Source organism: Anastrepha obliqua, chromosome 5, assembly GCF_027943255.1.
Source record: "Anastrepha obliqua isolate idAnaObli1 chromosome 5, idAnaObli1_1.0, whole genome shotgun sequence".
Taxonomy (NCBI): domain Eukaryota; kingdom Metazoa; phylum Arthropoda; class Insecta; order Diptera; family Tephritidae; genus Anastrepha; species Anastrepha obliqua.
The window spans coordinates 124,457,362-124,481,112 of NC_072896.1; the positions used below are offsets into that span (position 1 = coordinate 124,457,362).

Below are 23,751 nucleotides of genomic sequence, written 5' to 3' on the forward strand. Positions count from 1 at the left end.
GATTTTAGTAACTAAATTGACTTATCTCGGTTTTCATTCTTTGTCCCTTGATTAGATTCGATCCTATTTAATAAAGAGATGATGTACTGTAGTTATCGATGGAGTTTCTTCGAAACAGTACACTGCCACCTCTGGTGTACCTCAGGGTAGTATTTTAGGACCTTTGTTATTTGTTTTGTTTATTAATGATATTTGTTCGTGCTTTTCCTTCGCTAATTTTCTTCTCTATGCTGATGACCTAAAAGTGTACGCTGCCGCCCTACAGTCCGAGTTGAATAATTTATTTTCCTGGTGCCTTATAAATCGTCTATTTCTTAATATTGAAAAATGTCATAAAATCACATTTTCTAAGCTTCAAAACCCCCTCAACACCTCTTATCATATCAATTATACATATCTTGCTTCGTCTGATGTGATAAAAGATTTAGGGGTTTTCTTTGATTCTAAACTTAATTTTATCGCGCACCAAATTATGCCGTTTCCAATTCTCTTACTATGCTCGCTTTTGTTAGACGTCACTCATCGCACTTCACTGATCCATATACTCTTAAGATTTTATACTCTGCGTTTGTGCGGTCCATATTAGATTATGCCTCTTTTATTTGAGTGGAGAGAGTTAAAAAAATGTTTGTGCGTTTCACACTACATTCACTCAATTTCTCAGACCCCAAACCATCATACGACTCACGCTGTCGTTTGATTAGTCTCTGTCCATTAAGTGACAGCGGTAGGTACGTTTCAGGCAGTTTCTTTTATTTTCGATCTCGTTAATGGACTGATTGACTGCCCGTTTCTTCTAGAAAGAATACATTTTAATGTTCCTTGCAGGAATTTTCGCCGTGTCAAAATTGTTCATGTTGGCGTTAGGAGGACATTATATAGGGCCAATGCGCCTCTTGTTAGAAAGCCTCTCTTTTGGATCTAGACTTCTCCAGGGCGAAACATGTATTTAATACCCAATTACAAAATTTCTTCCTTTGTAAGAAATCTAAATAATTACCTAAAATATTTTGTTAATTTAGTTTCCTAAGCTTTCATTTTGTTAATTACTTCTATATAAATACTCTTAGTTCTATGTAGTCTGTAACAAACTTGTATTTCTTGACTTACTAAAATGAATGAATAAATAAATAAAGCTGGCCACCATACTTGTATGCCGTATGTTAGGAATGGTCTGGCAATTGCTGTGTAAAGCCAATATACGATAGATGGGAAAGCCCCAACTTAGTCCTATCAGCTGTTTACAAGAGTAGAGTGCTGTTGTCGCTCTTTTTACTCTATCTTCGACATTTGCTTTCCAACTTAGTTTTCTGTCTAATATTAGACCTAAGTAGCGGGCCTCATCACTAAATGACAGTGCCGTTCCACCTAGAGTCGGGGGAGCTATATTTGGAATTTTATGCTTCCTGGTAAATAGAATGAGTTCAGTTTTATTGGGGTTGACGCTTAGCCCATTTGCTTTTGACCAGTTTTCAGCCATGTTTAGTAAATCTTGCATGACTTCTCTAAGTGTATTGGGAAATTTCCCTCTTACTACGAGGCCAAAATTTTTTTGGTTTTTCGAAATATATTTCAATTGAATTCATTATTACATATTTTGTGCAACTAAGTCACCATAGTGTTTTATATGCACATCAACTATTACTTAAAATTTGACCCTAATACATTTTACTAAAGACAAAATGTCTGTAAAATGCCTCACTGGCGGGACTAATTACCTGCTTAAAAAGATCTGAGTGGTTCACGGAAATTAGTTAGGGGACCTAAATCACATGCAGTACCTCAAAGAATCTTAGGGCCACCGAGTGTCTTGCCTCAGACAAGCAACCTGGCTAACCTAACCTAACATAACCATTGTCCTTGATATTATTAAAGGTGTTGTGGATTGCCTCTCCCTTCGGAAGCGAACCTATTTTAGTACCCCAGCGCTTTTCAATTTGGACTGTTTCCATATTGGCTTTACAAGAACTCTGTAGGCAAGTATTCCTCCTATCGTCAGAGCTCTGATAGAATTCAATACTATTGGGTTGGCAACTAAGTAACTGCGGATTTCTTTAGAAAATCGAAGACATTTTTTTCATGGAACTAAATAACTTTATTCTGTAATGTATTGCCCATTTTGATCAATGACCTTTTGCCATCTTTCAGACAACATCATAATCCTACGTTCATAAAACTTCTGTCATTAGTTGCCAACCCGCTTTGTAAATATATTTTGAAATTGACTTTGCTGCGTCATCTCATTGAACAGTGTAAGCAATATTTTGCCTGAAGTATTGGGTTTCATGGCGGCCGCCGTAGCCGTATGGGTTTGTGCGTGACTACCATTCGGAATTTACAGAGAGAACGTAGGTTCGAAACTCGATGAAACACCAGGCAATGGCAAACCTCCGAGTGTATTTCTGCTATTAAAAAGCTCCTTATAAAAATATCTGCCGTTCGGAGTCGGCTTGAAACTGTAGGTCCCTCCATTTGTGGAACAACATCAAGACGCACACCACAAATAGGAGGAGGAGCGTATGGGGCGTACACCCTTTTTGGTTGTTTGGTATTCGTTAACAATGGAACAAAACCACGAATTCGAATGCGACTTTCTCAGCAACATTTAGAGCCTTTACGAAAGGAAAACTGGCTTTTGTGCGCCGATTCAGAACTATGGATGAGGCGTGGGTATATCACCATGTTAATACATCAAAACAAGAGGCTAAGGAGTAGTGCGAATCTCGGTTCTCGGCGCTGAAACGAGTTGATTTTTAGAAATCGGTCAAGAAGGTGTTAGCATCAGTTTTTTTGGGATGCGAAAGGAACTTTGCTTGTGGATTACTTGCAAACTGGTGAAACAAAAAGTTCTGAATATTATTGTAATCTTGTAAAAAAAATTTAGACTGAAGGAAAAAAATCCATGAATTCAAGTTCGAATTGTTGGAGCATCCACCGAATTCACCAGAATCCACAAGAATTCAGATCTAGAAGAATTATATTGAGAATCAACCGGATCTCTCAGTGACTTAGTTGGTTGAAGCTCGTCATATAAATAACGGGTGATTTTTTAGCTTCTATCTTTTTAAACAGTTGGTTTCAAAAGCTGACGCACGTTTAGTGTTTTGTTTCACTGTCAAACATCTTCTGTTTATATATATAACCATGAATCGTCTTACAAACGAACAATGCTTGCAAATCATTGAATTTTATTATAAAAATGCGTGTTCCGTTAAGAAAATTTAAAGTCGAAAAATTGTGTTCAGCGACGAAGCTCATTTTTAGATCAACGGGTACGTAAATAAGCAGAATTGTCGATTTTGGAGTGAAGATCAGCCAGAAGAATTGCAAGAGCTACCAATGTATCCAAAAAAGGTCACAGTTTGGTGCGGTTTATGGGCTGGAGGTATCATTGGACTGTACTTCTTCAAAGATCCTGCGAATCGTAACGTAACTGTGAATGGTGAGCGCTACCGTGAAATGATATCCAACTTTTTTTTGCCCAAAATGCAAGAGCTTGACTTGCATGACTTGTGGTTTCAGCAAGACGGTGCCACATGCCGCACAGCACGCGTAACAATGGACTTTTTGGGAGGCGAGTTCGGTGAACCAGATCGTGCGATATAACGGCTTTAGATTATTTTTTGTGGGGCTATGTTAAAGCTCATGTCTATTCAGACAAGCCTGCTTCAATTAACGCATTGGAAGACAACATTAAAGCATTTATATGTGAGATACCGGCCGAAACATTGGAAAGAGTATGCCAAAATTGGACTGAACGGATGGACCATTTGAAGCGCAGTCGCGGTCAACATTTACATGAAATATTCTTCAAACATTAATTTATATGGGCTGTACTATCGATTTATTTGCTTCCACATTGGGATTGCAATTTAAAACTTGCCCTTTTTTTCAAGTTTTGAGTATTTACTGACAAAGAATCGCTAGCTACTACTTTCGTTCATCATTCAGGCAATTGTTGGATTTCACACTGTAAAAGTTATTTACTTTTTGAGGTTATCCAGGAATTGATCCAATATAAAAATTTTCTGTAATAAAATAAAGGAAACGACCACGAACCAAACTCTTTTGCATACCCTTCAGTAATCAGTAATCGAAAAGTGCAGTCGGAGTATTGCTGGTGAGATGGCGACACCCAATTGATCGTTTTAAAATAAATTTTAATGAAGTTTGCATCACTTTTTCGAGCATTTTTATTGATATTATATTTATATTATTATATATTATATTTCCGTTGATATTATTTAACCATTCTACAGCCACTTATTGATGGTTTTTCAAGATAAACAAATTGCCGAAGCATTTGACTTCTGCAACTATCGACTATCTGTTGACTATGGCCCTGAAACGGTCCAGAAACGAGTCGCGAGCTGCCCGAATGTGACTTGCAGGTATTTTGTTCCGCTCGCGGGCAATGGCTTTTCTCAGCGCCTCGAGACTGGTGAATCTTTTAGTTCAGACCTTGCTCTCCCAAATGGCCCAAAGAGAATAATCCATTGGATTCGCTTCTGGTGAATTTGAGAGCCATTGTGTGGAAGTTATGAAGTTCGGAACGCTGTTTTTAGCCATTCTTGGTTCACTCGAGCTTTGTGAGACGGTGCCGAGACCTGTTGAAAAGCCCATGGTCTACCACCGAAAGGTTTGTCTGCCCACGGCTTCAAAGCGAACTCCAGAATACCTTCCCGATAATATTTTGCATTTACCTTAACGCCAGGCTCGATGGAAATGATTGGAGAGCGCCCATCTGTGGTTATAGCGGCCCAAACCATTATCTGTGGCGGGTGCTGCCTCCTGGTGGCCAATCTATGACTCCAATTCTTTATGAACTGTAGATCAAATAAACTCTATTGTTTTGGGAGTTTATGAATTGCTCAATTTGAAAAATTTTCTCGTCAGAAAACACAATGTTCGGTATTTGACCGCTTTCGGGCAAGCGAAGCAACTACTTCACTATCTCCAGTTTGACTTGTTGCTACTTTGGTGTGAGATCATGCGTCTTGTGGATCTTGTAAGGCTTGACCTTGAGATAATTTTTCAGTATGCGGCGGATGCTACGGTCAGATATTTTCAGTTCTTTCGTCATTTGTTTGGCACTTCGTCGGAGATTTCGCTCAAGTCGCTTCTTCACGTTGTAAACCATTTCACGTGACGTTGCAGTCTTTTGATGACCACCTCCATGTCGTTTCGCCATACTACCAGTATCATTTCTAACGAGTAATGGTGCCACAAAAAAAAAACTTTCTTTACTTTTAGGTGCTCGAGCTCACGAACAATAGCTGGTTGTGATTTTCCAGCCAAATATAATGCAATCACACTATTACGTCTGAGATGCATTACTGATTTTCTTTTATCGCGTTTACTCTCGGCAAAATGCTTCCGCGCGCTTGTAAACAACACTCTGGACTGTCATTTAACCAACTAACAGACAGCTGATGCATGTGCAAGTGGTCTAAAGTTGATTACACTTCGAGTGTCGGACCCTGTATATTGAACTTAATTTTTTCTTTAAAAGAACGTCTTAACATGCATGAAACCCCTACCCTGAGTGATCCACTTTGTGGAAAGAGCAAAAGTACTTACACATTTCAACTAAAATTTTTTCTATCTTGCGATTTATGTACGTAAATTGCGAATGCCATGTAAGAATCTATGCAAATGTTTTCATTAGCAGACAGATAATATTTCACTTCTGACATTCCAACTTAAAGTCGAATATATATATTCGCAACTACCTGCTACATTTCTGAACGTTACTCTACGTTAATAGGCCAATAATGGAATAGCTTTTATTCAGCTTTGAAAAATCTGCGCTAAAGAAAAGCGTAAACGAAAGGTCGTTCTGGCTTGCCGCCAACAACAACTAGTAGGTATTTCATATGCACAAGTTGGGGCCAAACACATGCACGCCTTCACAGACACAAACTGGCTTAGAGGTGAAAAATAAGTGGAAAGAAATCAGCGGAAGCGCAAAATTCTCCAACTTATTGCAGAGGGTGCGAAACATTTGCATTGCTTTGACCTACTTTTAGGCGCAGCAAAGTGAAGCGTGGCGTTGTTGGTAGCAGTAGAAGAATAAAGTATATGTTTTGTTGTCACAACGCCAACGTGAGGACCCAAGCACTCTGGGTAGTTAAGACAAACGAGTATCGAAATTTACGCGAGGTGCCAAAAGGTTCAGTGACCTGCCAAGCACGCATTGAAGTATTCCTGATAAATTTCGTATATTCTTGTGACAGAATATATTTGTGTGTGCACGTTTGAAGGCATAGAATGTTTAGCAGCGAGGCTTCATATATCCAGATGGATTCTTATATTGTAAAATAAAAGGTCTGTAGAGCAAATAAATTGATAATGAATAATGTAAGTGCTGCAAAAAATTAGAGATATGTCTATGTACCTATACATGTAATCAAAAAGTACAAACATATTTTAAAAGTGGCACTCGGAAGAGGGTGGTGGTTGTGGTGGAGGGGTAGTTTGAGTGGCACAGCCCAACCCAATTAACACAAGAATGCTATGTTGATACATCACTTGTAGAACCGCCTCTTTTCATTAGGCGAACCATCTTTCTTTGACTATGAATCTGCCTATGACGTCTGCAATTTCTTTCAAGTTATTCATTGAGAATCAACCCAGCGTTCTATTGTCGTGAAGCGACTTATGTACTCGCACAGACATGTAGGATTATTTCCTTCGATTCTTCTTGATTGCAGTTTCTGCATATGTCGTTATATGACCACCCCATCTACATACCTGGCAGGGTCTCCCCAAGACAAGTGACTGGTTTTTGTTGACGTAATTCTGAATATGTCTGCTTGTGGCTTTGTTAACGACTCTTCAGTTGGACCACGTTTGCTTAGTTATTTTGGAGCTATCCGTATTGGCCCTTCGCCAACGCCCTGCTTCTGGCCATTTGCGCACTCCTTGTGAACAGCCTATTTCTACTGCTTCGGATTTGTTATAGGATGTCTCCCGTTTTGCCAGTTTATCAACCTTCCCATTTCCTTCTACGCTCTTACGGCCAAGTACCCAGATGAGAGTGATGTCTCATCAGGCTCCACTGAAGGCCCTGGAGAACGCGAAGCAAACCTCGAAAATTGTTCTGTACAATTTGTACTTATATGGATTTCAGGTCATTCCGGTGTGCAAGGAAACGAGATTGCCGATGAATTGGCCAACTGTGGATTGGCGGTTCTCCCACAGGGACCAGTGCCAATAATCGGAATCAGTTCCGCAGGAACCATGAATGAGATCAGCGATTATGTATGTAATCTACATAAAGAGCTATGGTCCGGTCTAGAATGTTGCAGAACTGCAAAGTGTTTTGTGACAATTCCACGACTACGATGTCGTGAGAATGAGTAATATTCGTTCTCTGAAACTGGAGGATGCTTACAGGTTTGCCAAAGAACCTGGAAAATTCTCTCTCTTTCTATGATACTTTTCTCCTTCACTATTTACCCTCTTTCCAGAGCTCTAAATACAGCGGGGGATTTTTAGCCTGAGTGTTTTAGGAGCCACCAATTTTCTTCTGTGCATTGTCTGATGATATTTGATTTTGTTATAGGTGACTTTAAAGCTAAGATTGCTGTTTGACTATCTGAAAAAATACATACTTTCTGTAGGTTTGGTATATGGTTTTCAATTATCCTGGAAGCTTTCCTTATCCCGAGAACTTCTGCTTGAAAGGATACGAAGTCTTTCGAATACACACAGTCATCTTAGATCCGCCAGTGTGCGGTGTATTTATATTCTCTTTGACTATTGAATTCAAATCCCATTCCTTATGCGGGAACTTTACCTTAAACTTTATTCTAAAGTCTAGGATAGCGGTAATAAAAACAGATGAGTTGCTAGTAAGTCTTTGACTGTCTAAAATAACACTATGACCAAACATCCTGGCATTTCAAAAATCACCTTCTTTTATTCTAAAGTTAGTCGTAGTTGACATTAAGTGCCTCTGCTGGACACGATTTCATAGCTCCAGCTACTTCTGCGCAGGCTGCTTGTTGTACGCTCGTTAGCCGCCTAATGCCAACTAATACTCCGTATGACATAATCGGTCTTACTATGGCAGTATGCATCCAAAGTGTGACTTTAAACTCCAGCTTCTTCTGATAACCCTTTGGCAAGTGTAAAGAGGAGTTAAAATTATAATAAAATCTAAGTGAGCGAAGATTGCTTAAATCATTGGAAAGTGCAAATTTTAGACTTATTAGACTTACCAACAATGCCTAATCATATGCCCTCACTCTATTTTGTTACGTCCTTGAATCTTCTCCGTACCATAAATTCGCCCCGTATATGTATATACAGGGTGTGCCATCTTTTATGTCGGTATGTAAAAGCTGAATAACTTTGTCATTTACCAGCCGATCGACTTCAACATGCATGTTTTCGATACGTCAATTCAGTACAATTTCAGCCATGGATCGCTTTACACCGAAACAACGCGCTGAAATAGTGACGCTCTGCATTGAAAAAAGTCATTCTTTTGTTCTAACTGAACGCGCATGTTGCAAAAAGTATCGCGGCAAACAGTCACCGTCTGACAATACTATTCGTCGTTTGGTGTCGAATTTGTTTGAGCACGGGACAGTAAGAGATCGTCAACATGCCGGTCATCAACGACCACGACGTTCTAATGAACTTGTTGAAGCAGTGAGGAAGAGCGTTGCCCAGGAACCAACAGTGTCGTATCGTCGTCGTGCTCAGCATCTTGGCGTCAGTGAAACCACAATGCGGCGCATTTTAAAGGATGATTTAAATTTGCTTCTGTAAAAACTGCATTTGGCACAAAGAATATTGCCGACAGACCATTCACGTCGCTTGGAATACGGCCAAACAGTCGCTCAAATGGTTGACACTGAACCCAATTTTTGGAAGCAAATTTTAATGACTGGGTTCATATTAACCTCTCTGGCAACGTGAATAATCTAAATTGCCGCATTTTGGGAACTGAAAATCCACACGAGATTCATGAAACGCCATTGCATGACCGGAAAGTTACTGTTTGGGCCGGCTTTTGCACCAAAACCATCATTGGACCATATTTTTACCGAGAAAACGAAACGGTCGATGGAAACCGATATCGATGGATGTTGGCTCATTATGTCTGCCCGTCTACTGGTTTCAACAAGACGGTGCACCATGCCACACTGCGAATGCCACAATTGAATTTCTGCAACGAAAGTTCCCGGGACGTCTAGTGTCAAAACGAGGTGACATCGACTGGCCCCCTAGATCGCCTGACTTAAGCCCCTTGGACTTCTTTTTGTGGGGTTATCTGAACAGTAAGGTTTACACCAACAAGCCGCAGACAGCTTAAGGCAAACATTCGTACCAAACGATGAAAAAAACGATGTTTCTTCGAAACACTACACTGCCACCTCTGGGGTACCTCAGGGTAGTATTTTAGGACCTTTGTTATTTATTTTGTTTATTAATGATATTTATTCGTGTTTTTCCTTCGCTAATTTTCTTCTCTATGCTGATGATCTAAAAATGTACACTGAAATAAGAAATTCTAGTGATTCAGCCGCCCTACAGTCTGAGTTGAATAATTTATTTTCCTGGTGCCTTATTAATCGTCTATTTCTTAACATTGAAAAATGTCATAAAATCACATTTTCTAAGCTTCAAAATCCCCTCAGCACCTCTTATAATATCAATCATACATATCTTGCTTCGTCTGATGTGATAAAAGACTTAGGGGTCTTCTTTGATTCAAAGCTTAATTTTATCACGCACCTAAATTATGCCGTTTCCAATTCTCTTGCTATGCTCGCATTTGTTAGACGTCACTCATCGCACTTCACTGATCCATATACTCTTAAGATTTTATACTCTGCGTTTGTGCGGTCCAAATTAGATTATGCCTCTTTTATTTGGAGACCTTATCATGCAGTTCATGTAAATCGAGTGGAGAGGGTTCAAAAAATGTTTGTGCGTTTCGCGCTACATTCACTCAATTTCTCAGACCCCAAACCGTCTTACGTCTCACGCTGTCGTTTGATTAGTCCCTGTCCATTAAGTGACAGAGGTACATTCCAGGCAGTTTCTTTTATCTTCGATCTCGTTAATGGACTAATTGACTGCCCGTTTCTTCTAGAAAGAATACATTTTAATGTTCCTTGCAGGAACTTTCGCCGTGTCAAAATTTTTCATGTTGGCGTTAGGAGGACATTATATAGTTCCAAAGCGCCTCTTGTTAGAACGCTGTCTGACATTAACTATCTCGCCTCCCTTTTGGATCTAGACTTCTCCAGGGCGAAACATGTATTTAAATCCCAATTAAATTTTTTTTCCTTTGTAAGAATTCTAAATAATTACCAAGTATATTTTGTTTATTTAGTTTTCTAAGCTTTGATTTTGTTAATTATTTCTATTTATATATAATATAAATACTCTTAGTTCTATGTAGTCTGTAAGAAACTTTGTATTTTCTTGTCTTACTAAAATGAATAATCCTCCTCTTTAAGTTATAAGAAAGTTTATATTTTTCTTTTACTCATTACAATTGAAGCTAGTTAATTATAAGTTTAATTTTACTTTGATTAATGATTGAGCATTAATCTTTTTTCATAGTCTGTAAGAATTTCTGTATTTTTTAGACTATTAATTGAATTAAATTAAATAAAAACGTTCGACGGTGATGAAAAATGCAGAAAAAAGATCGCAGTTTGTGATTGCTAATGAAGGTGGCCCCTTGATTGATATTGTATTCAAAAAATAGTTTTTATAAATTGTAAATAACCAAACCAAATAAAAATACCTCACTTATACAAATCAGTTGTTTTGTTTTTCAAAGTTATTCAATGTTTTCATACCGACATAAAAGATGGCGCACGCTGTATGTATGTATAATAAATTGGTAGTAGACTCGAGCTGTTGCTTAATATTATCGAAGCAATCACAAGCATTCTGAACGTTGATTCGAGAAAAGAGAGTAGTTTGGGATAAATAACAGACCTTTTCGTCTGCGTTTTCCTGACTTAATTACAAGAAGCAAAGCTCAGGACCAATCGCAGTAATCTAAAAAAATTCATAAAAAATTATTTACTAAAAATTAAGTTCTGAAAATTTTAAATAAAGCAATGTGTCAAGTCGTTTCCAATTCTAAGATTTTGTGCTATGAAAAATTATTATATATTTATTGCTATAAATCAGCCAAAAAATTCCCTAATTTTCTTTATATTTCATTAAATCACAAATTTAATGCCTTCAACTTTGATTGAAAATAAAATGTAACTTAACAATTGAGAAGGCATCGACGAAAGGAAGTGCAAAACTAGCTTAAACGCATCCGATTCCTCCACTTCTAGTAACAAGAAGTGCAATTGAATTTTAATTATCCAAATTTACCAAATTACCAATTTTGCATGCAAAGCCTAATGGAATTGGCTATTTGTACTCTAATTTTATGCATCCCCAGTGTTATTTTTGTAATAGCCATTTAACTGCTTTTTAGGCGCAACAGCAACGCCTGTCTCTGCGCGAATTACATGTCACTCATACGCCACAAGTGCCAAGAAAGTCAAATATTTACACCTTCACATGGAAAAAAGTTTAAAATTCTACGAACTAAAACCTAGAAACCCAAATGGATGTCAAACTATTAGTTTTTGTTGTTAAAATTGCGGCACTAAATATCCGGTAGTAAATTTGAGAGTAAAAGGAAATAAAGAAAGTCAGGGTCAAATTTTATGCATTCATTGCATGCAGCAAACATTGGCCAAACAACATTAAGAAAATACGAAGGTGTGGGTTATTGGTGCGCCCTTAAAAGTAGTCAACGCAAACATGTGTGAGTGTGTGTGAGTGAGCGTGAAGATTGTTTACACCAGAGAAATAATGAAATACAAACAAACCCCTTTTGAGTTTTCAATAACTGGCAAAACGTCTTCAATGGACAATCAATTTGTGAGTGGTAATGATGAAATTAAAATGTTTTTTTTTTCACCCTTTTCTTTACTGCACATTTAGCAAAGGTATTTTATTAACTATTAGCTGATTGAAAATGAAATTGAAATCGCTATGCTTGTTTCTTTTTTTTTGTTTTGAATGTCAAACGCATGTATAGTCATTCACCTTCCTTTCACTCTTAATTACAGGACAATTACAATGTGTTGCATATCGCGTCGATGTACTCACGTGAGGATGTCGTCAAGCTGTTGCTGAATAAACGTGGAGTGGATCCGTACTCCACGGGTGGCGTAAGTATTCTTAAGAAACTAAAAAAAAAATGGTTTGTTATTTGTGAACAACTATGATTAGAGAAAATGTTAAATATTTATTATTTCAAAATTATTTGTACAATGAAATAAATATTCCACAAATATAATACAACTCGTTTGCAGGAGCTACCTGGGGCAGGCTATTACACCTCATGGAATTTGGGATGTACTGCTATACTTTGACGCCTCCCAGCCTATCTTTAAGTATTCTGGTCGCCGTATGCGATCAAATGTTACAATCGCAGTTGCTGTTAACTTGTCGTCGGTTTTCTTCACAATTTTCCTTATATTGATTTCTACCTCAGATACAAATTCCTTTGAGGGCTCTTCTTCAGTAATGTCATTGATATTTCTTGAGTATATTCTGCCTTGAGTGACGTTCAAACCGACGTGGTTTGTGATATTTACTGGAAGAGTGTCGACGCGCGTAGCTTTGAGAAAGGTCTGAACAACTTTTCGGTTGTTTACCTTAAGCAGCAGATCACCGGATTTTAAAGGGATTACTTCTGTAAAGTCGCATGCCATCGCTTCGAGTCCTTTCTCAATTTGGAACACATTGTAGGAATCAATAGGTCTACAGAGTTAGAAATAGAGGTAAATACTAGAAAACCTGGGACATGGTCACCATTATAGAGGAACTCTGGGAGCAGAGAAAAGTCAAATGGTCGATTTTTTTTGTTTTTGAAAATCGGCGTGTCCAGATAATAGACACCTGTTGCTGCTAAGGGGATCGGCCCCGTTTATCTTTGAGCGCGTACGCCTTTTAAGCTCTGAGCGGGTACGCTCACTTACTAACTTGCTCTGTTTGTTTGTCTGTCTGTTACCGCTTTTGTTGAGCAAAATATTTTATTGTAGAGAATTCAAAGACTCAATGACGTTGACGTTCACTGTTTTCTGAATTAAAGTAAAGATACAAATTTTTGTATTATTTATATACAAAAACACTTACACAATTACTTTTCCTATTACAATTAAAATAATTTTCTTTGTAGCGCCAACTTGAGGATTAATTCTTCGTATTCACTAAACATAGCTTCTTTACAAGTTTGGAGAGCTCGAAATTGACTTTAGAGATATGCTCTAATGGAATTTTTTCTTATAACTTTCTGTAGAATCCGAATCTACCAGAAACTATGTCGAAAAAAATTTAATCGCCCTAATGTAAGTACATATATGTATATGTATATTAGAATGGCTAAAAAAAAACTTGCCTATTAATTTATTTTTATAATTTGGGTTTTTACACGTTTGTGGAGAGATATTAAATGATGTCTGACGATATGTAAATATTTTCTACAAAATATACGGAAAAGTGCATTTTTGCTAAGCAAATTCAGTGGTAATTTTCAAAGCGCTGCTGGTGAAACGGGCAATTTTCTTTTTATTTTAAAAAATGAGAAAAAAATGTTTTTTCTTGCATAAAAAAATAACAAATATATTAAAAAGTGTTTCTTCTTGCATAAAAAAAAGTAAAAAAATATTAAATTTTTTTTATATCAAATAATATGCCGAAGCGTAAAAAAGCAAAAAAAAATTAAAAAAACTTTAAAAAATGTTTTTTTTACAAAAAAACTTAAAAAATTTTTTTTATTTAAAAAAATTAAAAAAAAACTTAAAAATTTTTTTTTTATAAAAAGCTTTAAAATTTTTTTATATCAAACAAAATACTGAAGCATAAAAACCCAAAATTTGCATGGTCATGTAAAGGGTATTTTTTTCAATAGCTTGAAAAGCTTGTTGTTGAAGTGGTGGAGTATTTCTATTAAAATAATCTTAATTAGTGACTAGCGCCGTTTTACTACCACTGTTCTCGTGTGATGTTTGCTTTTTTTGTTTGAGCCAGGTCCATTTCGTGAGTTCCAACTATAGCAGCAATCTTTGTATCGCTACGCTTGAGATTTCAATAAATTGCTGTAGAAAAGCCTTACCGAAAGAGCGAAGTCTTGCTTTAGTTTGTAAAGGGTAGTGAAAAGGACTTTCTTTCACCCCTTCTGACAGCTTCTACAGATGGGATTAATAGGAAGATTAAGTCTGACTGCAAGATCCCTACAATCCAATGACCTATAAAGGTTGCAGTGATACGTGAAATACTTGGGCGAGAGCATCCTAACAGAAAATTCGTACTCTGAATATTGTACGACGGCCATGTTTTTCTTATTGTGGTGCACAAAGCATATTAGTGTGAAGCAATGGAACAACATCAAGACGCACACCACTAATAGGAGGAGGAGAGCGGCCAAACACCCAAAAAGGGTGTACGCGCCAATTGTATATATATATATATATAATGGATGTTTCTATTGTGTTGAATGGGGTAGCAACTGCCACCGCCTCAGTTATGTCTACTGCTGAACCGTTTCTTGATAGCTTATCCACTATCTCAGTACCATCTATCGCTCATAAGCTATGACCGGGGACCCATGTCAGAGTAATTTAAAGCCAATTACCCAGCAATTCTGGTTCCCCTCTACACTGTAAAACTAGTTTGGATGAAATAGAATTTGAATCTAAGGCCTTGATAGCTGCTTGACTGTCTGAAAAGATAGCTACTTTTGTACCAATTTTTTTGTAGTATTTGAGTGATTTGTAAACTTCCCTGATTGCTAATAGTTCTGCCTGAAACACACTGGCATAGTCAGGCATTCGACTGGATTTGGATAAGTTGAGCAGCTCCAACTCCGCACGTGCCATTCAGTCTTTCTTGAAATTAAGGTCGGGGATTGTGAAGTCTGATTTTGTTTTTGAACAGTGAGGGCCCCTATAGGAGAGTCTTGCTGTGATCATACGATTTTGTTGTCCAGCTATCTATATCCTGACAACGCTGCATGTGGAGATTGTGTTAGTACGTTAAGCGCTTCTGTAGGACTGATGCTAAAAGCTCCTGTGATTGGAATACACGCTGATCTTTGTTACTTGTTTAGCTTGGTTTGCATGCATTTCTTTTCTATAGCGGGCCACCTGCCTAGTGCCGTTAGGTTGTGTAGGACGAATTAGATAGGTTTGGTTGAAGATCCCATTTCTTATCCAACAATCTCTTACACATGTAATGTGCTATATTAGCTTTCTTCACTCTGTGTTCTATGTAAATTGAACCTCCAGCTGAGTTTAGAAAGTTTAACAATTGTGCTTGTTGGACTAGCGTAAGACTTTAATCTTATGAGATTAACGCTTGATATCTTTGTTTTCTCAGTGAATAGCCTCAGTTCAGTTCTACTCGGGTTAACAATTAAACCACAGTCTGTGGCCTAACTGCTGAGCAGTCTCAGAGCTTCATCCATGATCTCACTGATTATTGCTGGAAACATTCCTGACGCCATGCCCACTATGTCATCCGCATACGCCACTGCCTTAACTTAAAATGATAATACCGGATATTTTCCAAGAGCTCGAGAAATTAAAACGATAATACAGCACAAAAATATTAATGGAATGAATTTCTTTTATTACAACCTGGTAGATAATTTCATGGAAATATAAAATGAGCGGCATATATCCGCCGTACAACTTTTTCCAATAAATCTGGCCGTATGGTGTCAATGGTGGCTTGCATATTGCAATAAACTGTTCTTGTTGGAACCAAATGTCGTCGGTGTTAAGCTGATTAATTTTTGGAAAGAAAAATTTAGTCAGCGCGACTCGATACCATTCACCGTAATGGCAGCTCCTTTCTCAGTCGGAAGAAATAAGGACGATGATGCCTTGAAGCGTGTAAAACGCACTATGAGAATCGCGAAGAGATTTTTTTTTTTTTTTTCAAAGTAAATTTTCACAATTTCGAAGCCTTGTTCTGGTATTAAACGATTCGTGACGACTTGGCAAACCTGAATAAAAACATCAGCACAGTTCGCCATTCTCAACTGTCAAACCAAAGTTAGAGATGTCGTTAGTTCTCATGCAACTAAAAAAACACCCGATACATAATATCCAGCAAAGCGCATTTAGTTTTCATATAAAATACATAAAAAAAGTAAAGTTATGGCGTGCTAAAAAATCACTGAAATTGCAACAATTTTCACGACCCTTCAAATGCTTATCTAAAACAGTGCGGATGTGAAGAAAACTTAGCCAATCTTAATTAAAATATTGGATCCACATACATATATACATACATGCAAGTAATCACGTTAGAAATTCCTGCATGCTCACAACCGTAAAGGTCAAGTCGCATTGCTGCACATGCGAAGTGGAACAGCAGCAGCTGACAGGTGGCGCAGCAAACAAAAGCAACTTTGCTCAAGAAGGCACACAGCTGCATGCAAGACCACTCGGCACTCACACGTGCACTTACACACCTACATATGCACATGCATATGAGACCAATATGTGACTACATGAAATTTCCTGTTGCGCGCCTGCCGTTCTCTGCTGCGCTTTCCAGCGCCTTCTAATACTAAAGTGGCGTGCAACTTTCACTTACTTGACCGCCACTCTCGCAATTGCCTAATTGCAGCAGCAATGGTGAAGGTCAACTGATTGTGATTACCTAAATATTGGCACGGATTTTGCACTTTGAAGAAAGAACAAAAAAATTAGAAAATAGGCAGGCCTTTTATTAGGATGATTGATTTGTTACTTATACGCAATGCCGAACGTTGATGGGCGCAAGCGTAGGGCGGAATTGAAGGACGAATTTCGCGTAAATGGAACACGAATAAATGTTTAAGTATTTAAGTGTGTTTACATGCTTTAATGCTGTTGCGAAAATGATTTTATTTTATATTTTTAATTTTTTTATTTTTTTTATTCTATATTTTAAGGCGCATGTAGCGCCGTCTATCAATTAAACTTGCCAAATGTGATACTTTATCGGGCATAAATCGAATGGATATATATTCTTAGCTATCAGCGCTTGTCACTACCACACTTAAGAGTCGTTGCAAGTTGTTACGAATCGTGAGATATTTACTTGGATTAGCGTTAACGCCCACAATTATCGTTTGCGTCGGATATTACTTGCCTCTGAATGTAGAAGCAAAAAAAAATAAGACAAAAAAATTTCAGAAAATAAACAAATTTTTGGTAACTAAGCAAAAATTCTTGTGGGCAACCACCAGCGATTGCTTTGGGGTGCAGTAATTTCAGCGAAGTACGAAATGCTTATACAGATTTGTAAAGTAATGGGCATAGTGCATTGTCTGTTGCTTCAAACAATGCCTGTACAACAACAACTACATAAAGGTAGAAATATGTAAGCTTGAGCTATGCATTTGAAAATGGGTTGAACGTCATGAAATATCGGTAATATGTCATTCAAAAATACGCCTGTACGATTTTCACCTTTTCCAACCACTTCTGCGGTGTTGATTGCTAACCAGTAAGAAATCGATATTTGTTGGTGGAAAAAATTTCGAAACTGAGTTTTAGTCTGAAGAAAGAATAATTTATTTTCTTTATATTTTATTTATATTTTTTTACATTTGATAGTTTTTTATCTTTTACTTTTTTTATATTTAATTTTTTTTTATATTTTATATTTTCTATTTTTTTATATTTTAAATTTTTTTATGTTTAATATTTTTTAAATTTTACATTTTTTTATATATCATATTTTTTAATACTTTATATATTTTTATGTCTAATATTTTTTATATTTCATATTTTTATTTCATTTTTTATATGTAATATTTTTTTATATTTTATATTCTTTTGAATTTTATATTTTCTTTAAATTTCTAGAATGTCCATTTCAAATATTTTTAATTTTTAACAGTGAAAATATAAATAAAAAAATAAATATCATGAAAATTGTCCAACTCTTTTTCCACTTCATTTTAAAAACTTCATAGTTTTTTGTTTTGTGCACTGAAAATGGCGCTAAATTAAAGCAGTAAATTTATTTATTCACTTACCACAAGAATCTCGCGATTGAAAATCAAATTTCTTGCCGAGTGGACGTGTTAGAAAAAGACCCCGGTCGGAATCACGAAAAGTTCGGTCTATAAGCGCGCAAGTCAAGTAAGGTTCGCCCCAAGCGTGCCGCTTTCGCGAGTGCTATCGCCTCGAAAAAAAATTTAATTGCTGCAATCGGGTTTTCAACACTTAATAGTGAAACGAAAACTTTTGAAAACTTTTTATTCGCTATTGCGCTATCTTCAACACAAAATCACTCAATTGCTGATAGGACAATAAATTTACTGCAAATCAGCTGTTTGCGCCAAAAGTTGTCAGTTCCCAATACACAGACCAACTGCAGGAACGTAAACGTGCAATAACCCAACTATCCTGAACACAAACCCTCTTCAATAACACTTAACGTTAAGGGTTGCTCGGTTTATAATAAAATTAAAAAATAAAAAATAAAAAAACAGCAATAATCATCATCATATCAACAAATTGAGGGATGTTTCATTCACCGCCTCCGGGAGGAGGCGCAGAAATCGAAAATGTATCTGACCAAAAAATAATAAATAGGCAGCTGCAAGAAAATTTGCAATTACAAAATGAAAATATTAAATTATGTAAACGTCAAGAGCCAGCTCAAGTGCATCCAAAAATAATTAAAGAATTTCATACCGACGAAGAAGAATTAGCACGTGAAACTGATTGGATTCTTAAGAAAAGGCGCCCAAGCAAGAAGCGCAAAGCAGACACATTACCCGAAATTCTGCCATCTTTACCAATCTCCGAAACCGCACATCAAAACGAAATAAAATCTTTGCATATAAATTCGGCACCGAAGGAACGTCGACCACCACCAACAATGATAACAGGTGTGGTCAATTATCAAAAATTGTATAATGATATTAAAAACCAAGTGGAAAATGATTTTTCTACCAAACTTGAAAACGATAACGTTCACAAACTCAATATAACAGCTTGGATTATCGAAAAGTAACGTCGTTTTTAACTACGGCAAATATGCCGTGGCACTCCTATGAAAATAAACAAACAAGAGAAATTAAAGTTATAGTAAAGAACTTAAATCACTCATGTGACCCAGTATCTATAATATCAGATCTTAAAGAACAGGGGTTTGAAATAACAAATACAATAAATAAACTAAAGTGGAAAACCAAAGAGCCATTAAACATGTTTATACTATCCTTTAAATGTGAGGAGGATATTAAAAAAATTTACGAAATTATAAAAATCTTGGGTTCGATTGTCAAAATTGAGCCTCTTAAGCCATCTAGAATGATACCCCCATGCAAAACTTGCCAATCTTACGGCCACACAAAGAACTATTGTTGCAAGCCAACTCGATGTGTAAAATGTGCAGGCAAACATGCTACTGTTAGTTGCACGAAACCAGATACACAAATGCCCAAGTGCTGTAATTGTGGGGAGGAACATCCGGATAACTACAGAGGATGCCTGGTAGCAAAGGAACTACAAAAGATATGAGACAGTAAGACAAAAATAGCTCCAACTAATTCAGCTAACCGTGGAAATGATTTTGTTAACTACACTGAAAATAGACGCAGCTCTGAAGTCCAAACAGCACAAACAAACATATGCAGATATTGCAAGAGAAAATATACCCAAATCTCGAAACAATGGAAACAATAGTAGTGATACACTTTCCCAAATTCTTTCGTAAGAAACTTTTTATAAATCTCTGGAAAAACGTCTGGATCGACTCGAAAAGCTCGCAAATAAAAATTTATAAGAATGGAGAAATCACTTCGAATTATGACATGGAATGCGAACGGATTAGCAAAACATTTGAACGAATTAGAACTAGTTCTTCAAATAGAAAAAGTAGATTTGTGTCTTATATCAGAAACTCACTTAACAACCCACACATATGCAAAGATGAAAAATTACAGCACTTATTATACAATTCACCCTTTAAACAACGCCAGAGGAGGAAGTGCAATTCTGGTTAAAACTAGTATACGACATATTAAAAAATAAAGAGTTTGCCTTGAAGAATTTCAATCCACTAGCATAGCAATAAATGTCAAAACGAACGAAATATGCTTAACTGCGGTATATAGTCCTCCACGACATAATATCAAATCAGAGCAGTATAAACAACTACTTCAAAAGCATATGGGGAGACTCATAATAGGAGGAGACTTCAATGCAAAACACGTTCATTGGGGCTCGAGACACACAACAATTAAAGGTCGTGAACTCTATAAAGCTGCAAGAGAAACTGGCTGTGAATTTATCTCCACCGGCAACCCTACTTATTGGCCAACAGACCAAAATAAAACTCCAGATCTAATTGACTTCTTCATTGTAAGAAAAATTTGCAAAAAATCCTTGCCAGTATATGAAGGAACAGACCTTAATTCAGATCATTCACCCGCATATTTAAAACTCAGTGAAGGCATTGAACTTAAACAACAAGCGCCTACTCTGACCAACAAGTTTACTGATTGGGAGTATTTCAAATAAACGCTTAATCAAAACGTTCAAAAACAAAATACACTCTCGTCACATAATGAAATTGATGAAGAAATATTATTGCTTACCCAACAAATCCAAAATGCCCCATGGTATAGCACACCAACTCAAACAGCAAAACAAGCTGGACTTCGTTATCCAAATGAAATATTTTCCCTTATCGCCGAAAAAAGAAAGTTTAAGGTGAAAAAGTGGCAACGAGCCCGACAACCATCGCTAAAAACTTTGTTAAATAAAATGACTCATCATTTAAGAGATGAAATGAATAAACTGAAAAATGTATCCTTCAATCACTATATACAGGAACTAACAGCGGAAAAAAGTACTGACTACTCCCTATGGAAATCTAAAAAATACCTGAAATGACCAACTATACAAAACCCTCCAATTAAAAAACCTAAGGGCTAAGAGCGATATTGAAAAGACCGAAGTCTTTGCTGATCACTTAGAAAAAACATTTAAGCCTCATGAAGCACATCATGCACCATTGCTTACAGATATTCATCAAGCTGGAAACCAGTTCTGTTTGTCTTCGCCTGCAGAGATAAAGCGTGAAATAAGTCTCCTGAAATCTAAAAAAGCACCCGGCTTCGATCTTATCACCGCTGAAACCTTAAATAATATTCCTAAAAAAACATTGATTAAGCTAACAAAAATTATAAATGCATGCCTTAAGGTAAAATATGTGCCAAAGTACTGGAACATTTCAGAGGTAATAATGATACCAAAACCTGGCAAAAGTTCTCACGAAGTGTCATCATACCGTCCGATCTCCTTGCTACCTATAATGTCCAAACTACTCGAAAAAATAATTCTGCAGCGGTTAAAGCCTTTGATTGAAAACAAACGCCTTATTCCTACGCACCAGTTCGGATTTCGAGCAAAGCACTCAACAATCGAACAAGTGCATAGGATCACAAATGTGATAGAAGAAGCAATCGAAAAGAAAAAAGTGTGCTCTTCCATATTTCTCGATGTTGCTCAGGCCTTCCACAAAGTATGGCATGATGGACTACTCCATAAAATTAAAACTTGCTTCCAAGGGAGTTTTCGGACCTATTTACTTCGTATCTAAATAACAGATATTTTAGTGCGATAGCTCTTATTCAAGCCTAAAGCGAATTAAAGCCGGGGTTCTACAGGGCAGTATCCTTGGCCCTATACTTTACGTGCTTTTCACATCTGACCTACCGGTCTCTGAGACTACCACTATAGCTACCTTTGCTGACGATACGTGCATTTTAGCAATTGGAGACGATGAGACACAGTCCTCTCGCAACTTCAGGAAGATGTTAACAAAATCACCGAATGGACTACAAAGTGGTGTATAAAACTTAATGAAGCCAAGTCTCTTCATGTGGATTTTACAAACAAAAAAATTCAATATCATCCTGTATATATTTCTGGCACGAAAATTCCTTACTCCAATACGGCGAAGTACTTAGAGATGACGCTTGATGCCAAACTATGCTGGAAAGAGCACGTTAAAATAAAACACGTGGAATTAAACCTCAAAATGCAAAAATTAAACTGGCTTACTGGAAGGAGGTCTCCTCTTTCCATACCAAACAAACTTTTCATTTATAAACAAGTATTTAAATCTGGGTGGGCTTATGGTATACAGCTATGGGGCTGTGCCAAACAAACTCATATCGAAAAAATACAACGATTTCAAAACAAGTTTCTAAAGAACGCAGTAAGCGCACCATGGTATGTGAGGAACACTGATTTACATCGTGACGTCAAGATGTCATTAGTATCAGAAGTTGTCAAACATTACGCTGTAGCTCATGCCGAAAGGCTCGAAAAACATACTAGCCCGGAGGCTCGGCGACTTGCCAATTTAGATGACCAATGCCGGAGACTTAAACGAAAAAAACCAAATGATCTTGTTCCAGAATTTTTGAGGACTGACAAATATATGTAAATTTCTGTCAGCTGTCTTCCAGTTATATACGTATTTCCTGTAAATACTGTCGAATTTAATAAAATAATATTACTTGATAGTTGTGAACTAGGTGTAATAGAATGAAATGTATTTAAATATTTATTACGTTTCAATAAAAATTCACTTACCACAAGAATCTCGCGTATTCACAACCTTCACCGGCACCTTTAATGGGCTTATAAAAGTTTAGCAGAGAACAGGAAATTTCTATTCGAGTTGCATATTTTCAAGGAAGTTCAAATTATTACTTTTCGCTCCAATAGTCGAGAAAGTTGCAAACTTTCACTTTACTTTTTGATCATTTTCTTGAACTAACATTTAATGTGGCAGAAACTTTTCTCCGTAGTTTAAATTCCAACTGGGCTAATACCAAATATCTCCTATAAAACTTTGTATATGTTGATTTTTTAGTGTTAGTTTTTCAAGTGAGAATATTAAAAGTTGTTAGCGTTTGAATACCTGAGTGAAGGTACAGTAATCACTTTATAGTAGGGAACGTCGGCACATGTTGTAAAATCACGCACGCGCTGCTTGCTAGAGCAATTTTTTTATGGTTTGAGGAGATCCATCATTTTCGTGGTGGTGCCGTCTTTAATAGCTTTTAACTACTGAAACCGGAGGCCACCACAATTTGAGATGTGCAAAGAAAATAAATAAGCTGAAGCCATACTAAGGAAATCGATGGGATGGAAATTATGGTCAAGATTTTTCACAAATCGTCGATCGAACGATTCTGCTTTAAAAACCAATATATTTTTTTGGCTTGAGGGAGTTTTAATTCCTAAAAAGTGAAAAAAGTTCAATATGATTCGAATGAGCGCTACCTAAATCAATGGCCTATGGTAACTTGGACTTTCGTCTTTAAATATTACTAACGCGCGGCTTATTGAATATCATCATGCGATAGTAAAATTTATGGAGGAAAAATATGATTATGAAATTAAAGAAGAATGTACGTAAAACTATAGATCTTAAGTAGTTATGCTGCATATCCAGTTTTTTGCATTTTCCTAACAGACTGAATGTGAACTCACTGTTCCTCGGGCTACTCGAAGTTGAGTTTTAAAGCATTCGAGGAGTATTAAGTTCTCTAAAATGAAGCCTGCTATTAAATTCTCCAGTGACCACAAAATGAGACGGAAAATCTTCGCTCGTTTTAATATGGATCGTGGAATCTGGTAGTCTAAAAGAAATAAAACAGCTTTTCAAAAA

General features: G+C 36.8%; 1 protein-coding gene across 5 annotated transcripts in view; it reads left to right on the forward strand.

The window, feature by feature from the left end:
* The window catches only part of LOC129249002 (serine/threonine-protein phosphatase 6 regulatory ankyrin repeat subunit A), an 81,639-nt gene that overhangs the window by 26,825 nt on the left and 31,063 nt on the right, over positions 1–23,751 (forward strand). For all 5 annotated transcript variants that reach the window (XM_054888608.1, XM_054888607.1, XM_054888611.1 and 2 more), the window contains exon 3: positions 12,114–12,215. In XM_054888608.1, the coding sequence (XP_054744583.1) occupies positions 12,114–12,215 (102 nt within the window). The remainder of the gene's footprint in view (positions 1–12,113; positions 12,216–23,751) is intronic.